General features: G+C 33.6%; 1 protein-coding gene across 5 annotated transcripts; it reads left to right on the forward strand.

The window, feature by feature from the left end:
* Nucleotides 1-2323: 2323 nt before the first annotated feature.
* Nucleotides 2324-5671, forward strand: LOC112792574 (uncharacterized). Of its 5 annotated transcripts, XM_072212960.1 has the most exons (5): nt 2375-2505; nt 2733-2752; nt 3090-3929; nt 4132-4213; nt 5173-5671. In XM_072212960.1, exons 3-5 carry the CDS (start codon nt 3151-3153, stop codon nt 5398-5400), a joined length of 1089 nt encoding a protein of 362 aa, XP_072069061.1. In that variant the 5' UTR covers nt 2375-2505; nt 2733-2752; nt 3090-3150; the 3' UTR covers nt 5401-5671. The 5 variants fall into 5 exon arrangements, with proteins under 5 accessions (XP_025691645.1, XP_025691650.1, XP_072069061.1 ...); XM_025835860.2 differs by lacking the exon at nt 2733-2752 and having other exon boundaries at nt 2324-2505; nt 3088-3929; XM_025835865.2 differs by lacking the exon at nt 2733-2752 and having other exon boundaries at nt 2326-2505; nt 3102-3929.
* Nucleotides 5672-9649: the final 3978 nt, after the last annotated feature.

The raw sequence follows: 9649 nt of genomic DNA on the forward strand, positions 1-9649 counted from the left end.
CATCCTCCACTTTCTATTGGCTTTCCTTACAACGAAATTCTTATTTCTATTGAGAAAATTCTAGACCGACCATAAATCTTGTATCAGCTCCTCCTGTGATATTCCGTCCCCTTGGTTGGAGACCGGGTTCATGAAAGACTCGGGCGGGAATCCCAGCTGTGCTCGGGACGATAACAGTCCCTTGCTGCCAATTTTCTCTCTAAGTTCTGCACTCTGTGTCTAAACTCTTGCATGATTATGGAGCTATCACTGCCAGTACCATCAAACGGTCATTTTTTAGGAGATCGGACGAAGGAGTCACCTTGACGAGGTGGGGATCTCAGATGTTCCTGAGAGGTCCCCGAGCTCACCCGACTTCGCAAGCGGGCTCTTCCCTCCGCTCGTACCTCCTCTGCATAGGAGAAGAGGTCCATAATCGCGTCAGGTCCCCACAGACGTCACATCGGTTCAAAAGGCTATGACAAAAGGTGAGAAGGGAAGACGAACTCCCAACAAAGTGAACATGGGCTTGTAGACCCACATCTAGTTAGGGATTCAGGGAGACGACAAATTTAATTAACAAGTTCGATCCTTGGCTCCCGGGACGAAGACGTAGTTCGCCTCCTCTGGTCCACCCCCACAGACGGCGCCAATGTTCGGTTGCTCACTAGAAAGGTGGATCGGATGGTTGGTGGGTTGAGAGCAATGAGTTGATCGAGGATGTTTCTGGACTTGGGCGTGAGCTTTATGAAGAGGTGTTGTTCTAAGCGTCGGTGAGCAGAGTCACCTACAAAAACACTCCGATACCAAAGTGAGCATCCGTACAATGAGGCGGCTAATTAAGGTAAGAGTGATGTACTTGTGAAAAAGGATAGGTCCCTCTCCATTTATACCTTATATTTTGGGTGGATCCTTTGTCATGGTCCCGTCCGTCTGAAAGCTTCTGCTAGCTATCCAGGTCTCCATCAAAGTATGAGGCAACACGTGAGTTACCTTCACGTGCGGGTCGACGACCCATCGGGTTGGCAGTCCGTATGGTGGACTCTTAACCCTTATTGGATTGGGCTGGAACAATATATATATAAATTAACATTTTAAAAAAATCACAAAGACATATGAGATTTGACGGAAAAAAATTTCAATAATAACCAAAAATATAAAAAAGACAAACACCACGTAAAAAATATACTTACTAATTTACTAGATGCTTTGGTCTTACTATCACGATTAGGATGTTACAGTTAGGTAAAAGATACCGATAACGAAAGAAAGAAATATTTTTGAAAGAAAAAGATGAAATAAGTTATTTAAAATAAAACGAAAATATTATAGACATTAAAAACGTCTCCTACTAATTGTGTTTTCATCTTGTCACACAGGAAATTTCCCATTTTAATGTGTCAGTATTGTCCGTTGGCGCTTGACACACTCTATGACAGATTCGCAGTTGTCAATATGGGTCAGGGACCCATGCAATTCCACGTCCTTGGCTCCTTGCATTTGCAATTGCCATTATTCCTCTAAAAAGATCTTAGAATCTTTTATCAAAGAAAATAAGTACCAGGGTCCAGGGTACTAATTATGATATTATTATTATCACTAATGAATGACCACTGTTGGACCAATGACCAAACTCATATCATTGTACTTTATCTCAACCACCATGACTCCCATATTTATAAAAAGTTTTGGTCTCAAAATTCTTATATTAAAGGAAATACTCATATTTCTTTAAATCAATTTAATTTAGGATCATGATACGAGTGTCAAATGCAATAAATAACTGAGGATAAGCTAATGTCTCATGTATGTCCAATTTTATGAGTTAATTAATTTATGGCCAAAATGGGGTCCCTAAGAAAAACAATCCTAATTTATGAAAAGTGTCCGTACTATCGCAGAAGTATCGGTAAGACTGTAGCCAAGCCTTAAGGCCACGTGAAAAGGGTCAGAAGCCTCCATTATCAAATATCGATTCAGGCCTTAGTCCAAGACAGCATCACAGCTTCATCTATGCGCTAACTATAATCTCCCACCGTCCACGTGTCAAACACTCCCACAGTATCCATAACTAGATCTAGTAGCCGTTAAAAGGACAATAAGAACATTAACACCCTCCTTTCTCTCTTCGGAAGAGTACAGTACAATAACATTTTCCCATAGTAACAATTATAGTGTATATTTACTAACTAATTTGGTTAGAGAAATTACAGTATAAACTTTTCTATAATTTGAACAATTGGATAAATATCTTTATGTATTTTTTTTGGTACGAGTCTACGAGAACAAAAATACGGTATACTTAAAATGTTTCCATATATAGATAAATTGTGAATTGTTAAGTGTAAATTAGAATACTTAGATTAGTAGAGTGGATATGTAATGTACACATAAGCCAAGAAACTGCTTGGAATCCATGATTCCTCTGCCGACTTGAGAGTGAGGATGAAGTGTGGAGTTGCACCCCACATGGCACCTGCATTACTCAGTAATAATAAAAACTCTCCCCGGCAACCATTTCCCAAGGTAAAATTTTACTTATTCTATGCCTCTTTCCCTCTCTTTCTCAGCTTTTCACCACTATCTATTGTTGTCATATTCTAAGGAGAGTGAGAGATCCTTTTTTTTCCCCCTTCTTGAAATCTGAATCATGCAAAGCATGTTGTATTGTTGTTAGTATTATTATATTTTATTTTAATATACTTTTTATGTTCAACGGATCTGGAATTCACCTTTGCCTCTGCAACTCTCAGAATTTCACGGTTTGAATAAGGTATTATTCTCTGAAATAAGCTTCACCTCTCTGAATTCCTTCTCACTTGTTGTCTTTACTTGAGCTACTGTGTTTGACTGCCTCTAAATTACTCTGTTTTGCATAACAAAGGTTCATTATTTAAAGTTTAAACCCTCATTTTCAGCTTAGTTGAAATTTCTCAAGGATTTCTCACACTTACCAGTTCAATTTGTTTGGGGGAAACAGAGTTTCAAATATCTTTGCTTCCCTAGCTTGTTCTCTTTCTTGATTGTTTCTTTCATATCATTGTGATTTTTTAGTATATAGGATCTGAAGCAAGACATTGTGTAGACCCTGAAATTTTCTGTTTGTAGAGATTATTGAACAGGTTTCAGGTCAAATTAGTCCTTGTGTGAGGGTGAGGCACATGTTTGAGGATGAGATACTTGGAAGATAAAGGGTGCTACAACAACCATGGACCAACGGCACAAGATACCCCAAATAGCAGTGCAATGTACTCAGATTTTCACAAAGGAAACAATGCTGCCGCCGCGGCTTGCGGTTCTTCCCATCAACAACACAGAACAACCATGGGGAAACCAACACCTTCTAAGTGGGATGATGCACAAAAATGGCTTGTAGGATTGTCGAAAGGCGGAGGCGAGAAGAGCCACCAATCGAAATCAAGCAAGCCAAGAGACTCAAATGCAGATGACCTTAGATTGATAGCACCGGTTCCACAGAAGGAGAATGGTTATTCAAGCGCTAGTGAGAAAGAGGATGAAGATCAAGAACATGATGGAAGAGAAACCATGAAGATAGAGTGTTGTGATGAGTCACTTTGGAGAACCAACTACAACAATAACAATAAGGGTTCTTCAACCAACAGTAACAGCATAGCAGTGCAGTCAATATGCTTTAGAGATATGGGGACTGAGATGACACCAATTGCTAGCCAAGAGCCTTCAAGAACCGCTACGCCGATTCGAGCCACTACTCCAGCAACTAGGAGTCCAATTCACTCTGGGGCTTCAACTCCGGCGAGGCCCCAAAATGGTGGGATGGAATCTCATTCTGGTGAGGGTCATCAAGGATCATCAAACCCTTCTTGCAAGGTGTCTGAGAAGAAGGCTGAAGATCATGCAAGGAAGTTGAGCCCTCTTGAAAGCCGAGCATTGGCTTGGGATGAAGCAGAACGTGCTAAGTATATGGCCAGGTATATTATTATTTACATCATATGATCTGAACTTGTTTTGCAATGATGACTCTACTAGTTTGTTTAATATTTCAACCCTTTAACTTGATATAAACTTTTCAATTTTTTAAAATTCTCTTATAAAAATATGCCTTAGTCTAGGTGAGTTTTCAGAAGTAGCCTGAATTGATACAGTTTGTTTCTGAAAAAATTGAATGTATAGGTTCAAGCGTGAAGAGGTGAGGATTCAAGCATGGGAAAACCATCAGATAAGGAAAGCTGAAATGGAAATGAAGAAAACGGAGGTACCAACTTTCCTACTTTAGTTCTTGGCAGCTTGTTCCTTAGAATAATAGCTGCTACTATTTAGTATTTCACAGGCCAAATGCTGTATAATCTCTTCACAGCTTTTCTGAATGGTAGTGGTGTTGATTGGCACTGTACTGTAGAACAATGTTTTTTTCCATTCAATTGTTGCCAATGATTTTAACCATTTACAATGCTGTAGAATAGTGACAGCTCATCTTTTCACGTGCTGCTTTTTCTGTTAGTGGCATAGCACATAAGTGTATAGTTGAAAGTTCTTTGAATCAGACTGACGGAGCAATATTCCTGAAAAGAAAAGAAACATGGGCATTGCAGGGATCTTTCATGTTTTCAGTGTAATTCTTTCCCAGTGTAGCGAATAGGAAGAATATTTACACTGTAATGCGCTTCATGGTCAAAAGATAAAGGGCCAAATTACTCTTATTGTGTATTTTGATCACTTCAAAACGAGGCATTGGAGTAAACTAGTTATGCTCTATAAAGTAAGAAAGAAAAATAAAATTGTAGATAGATATAGTGGAAGAGGAAATTGATTTACACCATGGAGCTAAAGATTTTTACTTTTAGAACAGTAAACCGCTTGCACATGTACATATAACATGATTGATGTTGTATAGTGATACTTCATCCATTCCCTCTTATATGATATTATCACTTTTTTGGTATTTTTGCAGATCAATTATTAGGATAGCATTCTTGAATCAAATGTATTTAAATATTATATCTAGATACATAGAATTAAGAATGTATTAAATATTGACAATGTCAAATAAAGAGAACAAAAAGAGTATATCATTCATGAGTTGGCTCCTATGGCCCAAAATTTAATGAGTGAATCTTGTCATTTAGTACCTACAATTTCACGAAGATAGTCATAAATCTTGTGACTTTTAAGTATTTCCAAGCATTGATACTTAAATATTATTATGATTACTAGGTGAAAGCCGAGAGAATGAAAGCTCTGGCACAAGAAAAGTTAGCAAATAAGCTTGCTGCAACAAGAAGAATAGCTGAAGAGAAGAGAGCTAATGCACAAGTGAAGCTGAATGAGAAAGCATTGAGAACTACAGAACGAGCAGATTATATAAGAAGAACAGGACAAGTTCCATCTGCGTTCTCTTTCAGTTTCAACTGCAAGTTCCCTTCCCTTTGTTGCTGCTGGTAGCAACTAGGAACCAACTACATGTGATGTATAATATTAAGGGATAAAATATCTTATGTTAAGTATAGAGCCTTCTTATTTTAGCTCATTATACTCGTGTTTCTTTGTGAAATGATTTTATTACCTAAGTGATGTTATTCTTCCTCTATTCCGATGTCCTGAGAAAAAAAAAACAAAGTACTAATGTTTACCATACATGGTACAAAGCTAGCTGGGAAATAAAAAGATGCCCTTCTTTCAACATTCAAGAGATATTCTAGGCATTTTTGGTTTATGTTTATGTCACGGATTTGCTATTACTTTTGTATTTGGATTGGCGTTTGAAGTTTGAACGAAAGTGATTTTATAGAATTAATTTTTGATAAAAGTGGACTTGTGTCAACATAATTTATGTTTAGTAATTCTATGCCAAAATTGATTTTGATAAAATAAATATTGTTATATAATTGGTGCGCAAAATTGGAACTCACACAACTTTACCGACAAGTTTATCGGGTCGTTCAAATAATACTTCAGGTGAGTGAGTATCGATCCCACAAGAATTGTTGGATTGAGCAAGCAATAGTTATCTTGCTGGACTTAGTCAGGCGAAAAGAGAGTTGTTGTTGCAGGCGCATAAAACAACAAAGTAAAGAAAAGTAATTAAAGGTTGTTGTAGAGAGAATATATGGAAGCAATTAGGGTCTGAGAAATGTTTATCTTTCTACATTAATACTTCATACTAACTACTTTAACAATGAATGATTCATTCCATAGCAAACTGTAAGTGATTAAACCCTAATTTCTTAGTAATTTAATCTCTCATGATTCTCATCAAAAGTCAGGGTCAGTGGTCATTCAATTTAAATGAGGGTGAAGCTCAACATTCTAGTTTATACCACAAAGGCCCTAATCACCCCATATCCCAGCTGAACAGATGTTTCCATGTCTCCAACGAGTTGTGGATTAGCCGTCTAGAAGATGTATTTTCAAGCTGTAGTTCAATACTATCCTGTCAGGGACTCGCAACAACTTATGTAGAAAAATGGGTCATACTTCCGTTCCACCCAGTTTCATTTAGATTGAAGAATGAAAATACATCTTATAATGGAATCAAATATATATTAAAATAGAAAAGTAATAATATCAATCCATAGAAATAAACAGAATTCTTAATCTTAACCATGGGATTTATTTACTCATGACTTACAGAGAAAATAGAGTTAAAAGTAAAAGAAGATCTGAAGTAATGTGTCCATAAATCTAAGTGATCTCCTCTTTAAATAGTAAATACTAACCCTAAAAGATGTTAATTTTAATTTAAAAGTTATAAGGATAAGATAAAATAAGTTGAGGAGTGCTAAAATCCACTTTGGGGACCACTTGGTTATGTGCTTCGGTTGATGCCTAGCGTTCAACTTAGGTTCTGGGCGTTGAACGCCCATAGGGGGCGTGCTTGCTGTTTTCTTACTCCCTGGTTGGCGTTGAATGCCAGTTTTGGGCATTCAACACTGGGGCTTGCTCCTTTTTGGGCGTTAAACACTAGGTATGGACGTTTAACGTCAGTTTTGACAGTGATTTTGGAAGAGAAGTATAAACTATCATATATCGTTGGAAAGCTCTGGAAGTTAGCTTTCTAACACCGTTAAGACCGCATGAATTGGATCTCTATAGCTCAAGATATACTCATTGGAATGCACGAAGGTCAGGATTAACAACATCTACTATTCTTTCTTTGTCTCTGAACAAGATTCTGTTAAATTTGCCCAAAATTCACCTAAATTTATAAAAATAACAAAAAACTCAAAGTAGCATCCAAAAATGAATTTTGCACTAAAACATGGTAAAACTCAATAAAATCTAACTAAAAACTACTAGAAAATGCTATGAAAAAGGGTATAAGATGTCCACGCATCACAATACCAAACTTAAACTGTTGTTTGTCCTCAAGCAACCAAAAATAAGATAGGACTAATTGGAAGAGAAAAATAAATCAGATTTGAGTTGTCAATGAAGCCCAAGTCCAATTACTGAATGGGGCTATTAACTCTCTATTTCTGAATAGTTTTGGCATCTCATTTTTCTTTGAAGTTCAGAAATATTGGCTTCCTTTTAGAACTAAAATCCGAATGATATTATTGATTCTTTTCTTTAAGGTTTTCTTGATTCTTGACCATATATTTTCTTTTCTTTTGGTGCTTTGCACTTTTGAGCATAATTGTGATCGTAAGTGTTTTGTTTTCAGGTATTACCACTTAAATAAATACCACAAGCACTTAATTAGGGAAACCCTTTGAATTCGAATTTAGCTTTGTTTAAATTTTCAGACAGTGGTACTCAGAGCCTTAAGCATACTCTTTATAACATTAGAAATACCAATAGAACGATTTAAATGTTAGAGACATAAATAGGACTTACCCTAAACGTTTGGGATAAAAACAATACTTTATTCATTTTTTTATTTGGAACAAGTAAAAAAATGATTTAAACTCCTTTAAAAATTCCGATTCTCACTTTTTCTTTGTTTATAAATCAGACCAAAAGAAGTCTGATTTTAAAATAAATTTTTATACTAATTTAACTTAATATGTCAAATGTGAAAAATATTTCTATTTAAATAAGTGGATGTTTAATAAAATAATTTTGTTAAAGACAAATTGTAAAAGAAGAAATTTAACTCATGTAAAAATTATTTCAAACTAAAAAATTAAATTCTATTTTATTAGTATATTAAAATCATTCTAAAGTATATAATTAGATTTTAAATAAAAATAAATTCTTTTTTTTTGAATAGAATTTTTGTTTTACACTTAAATTCTTTTTAAACAAATTCTTAGAATTAATGGCTGAATCCGAATTAGTGAAATGGAAAAACTAAGAATGATTGCTTTCTATGAACGTAGTATAAGTGCTTGTTTGGACATTATTATTTTGATAAAAAAAAATTTTTTATTGAAAAAATCTTTTCTTATTTTTTAGCGTGTTTGACAAATTTCGAGTAGTAAAAGTAAAAGCACTAGAAAAATAAAAAAAACATCTTTTTTGAGAAGCTGTAAGGGTTTGTTTGGGTGAACTTTTAAGAAAATATCTTTTTTCGAGTTATATTTTTTTAAAAGAGAGAAATAAAAGTAATTTTATGTTTGGATATCTCATATAAAAATGTTTTTTTATCTATCAATTATGTTTGGGTATAACAATATAAAAGTACTTTTTGTTTATTTATTACATGAAAAACATCTTTTTTTTAAGGAAAAAAGATCTTAAAAAAAAGATGTAAATTACAGCTTTTCAAAAAAGATCTTTTTTTGATTTTACTAGTGCTTTTACTTTTACTACTAGAAATTTGCCAAACACGTTAAAAAATAAAAAAAAAGATATTTTTCATTGAAAAAAGATCTTTTTTTTATAAAATAATGGCGCCCAAACATGCACTAATTTACATTTTTTTTAAAAGATCTTTTTTCTTAAAAAAAAAAGATGTTTTTCATGTAATAAATAAACAAAAAATACTTTTATATTATTATATCCAAACATAATTAATAGATAAAAAAATCTTTTTGTATGAAATATCCAAACATAAAATTATTTTTACTTTTCCATAAAATCTTTTAAAAAAAAACAACTCAAAAAAAATCTTTTATTAGAAACTTACCCAAACCCTAAAACTACTTATACATTCATAAAAAATAGCTAAATTAAAAATTAAAACTCTTAAAAAATTTAAACGTACTTTTTTCTTTTCAAATGTAAAAACAAACACATCCTTAATTCTTACCGATAAAGTTTTTCGATGAAACAAAGTAATTTTCAATTGGGTGAATAATCCAACATATGGTTTGGAGAGCCAGTTTTTGTAGGCCCAAGTTGTGGCTGATGGCATGTGAAAAAATAGCGGAAATTCATATCAAGCTTTCTTCGCCTAATGTTATTAGTCGAGAATATTAACATTAATGTATTTGATTAAATTATTATTTAATAATTTTTAATTATTAATTTCAGTAATAATTAAGAATACCAAACTTTTTTTTTGTATTTTTTTTATGGAAACATTATTATTTTATAATAACAAAATAATATCTATTTTTAAAAAAAATTATTAATTTTATATAAAGATAATTATATATAAATATTAAAAAAAATTAAATTAAAAAAAGATATTTTATTACAATCGAAGTCCGAAGAAAAAGAAAACGTTTTTTTTCTAATGTTGAACGCGGACATTTTATTTATTAACAACAAAATAATAGTCTAAAAAAATTATCTGTCATTTAAC

Source organism: Arachis hypogaea, chromosome 13, assembly GCF_003086295.3.
Source record: "Arachis hypogaea cultivar Tifrunner chromosome 13, arahy.Tifrunner.gnm2.J5K5, whole genome shotgun sequence".
In the NCBI taxonomy this organism is placed as follows: domain Eukaryota; kingdom Viridiplantae; phylum Streptophyta; class Magnoliopsida; order Fabales; family Fabaceae; genus Arachis; species Arachis hypogaea.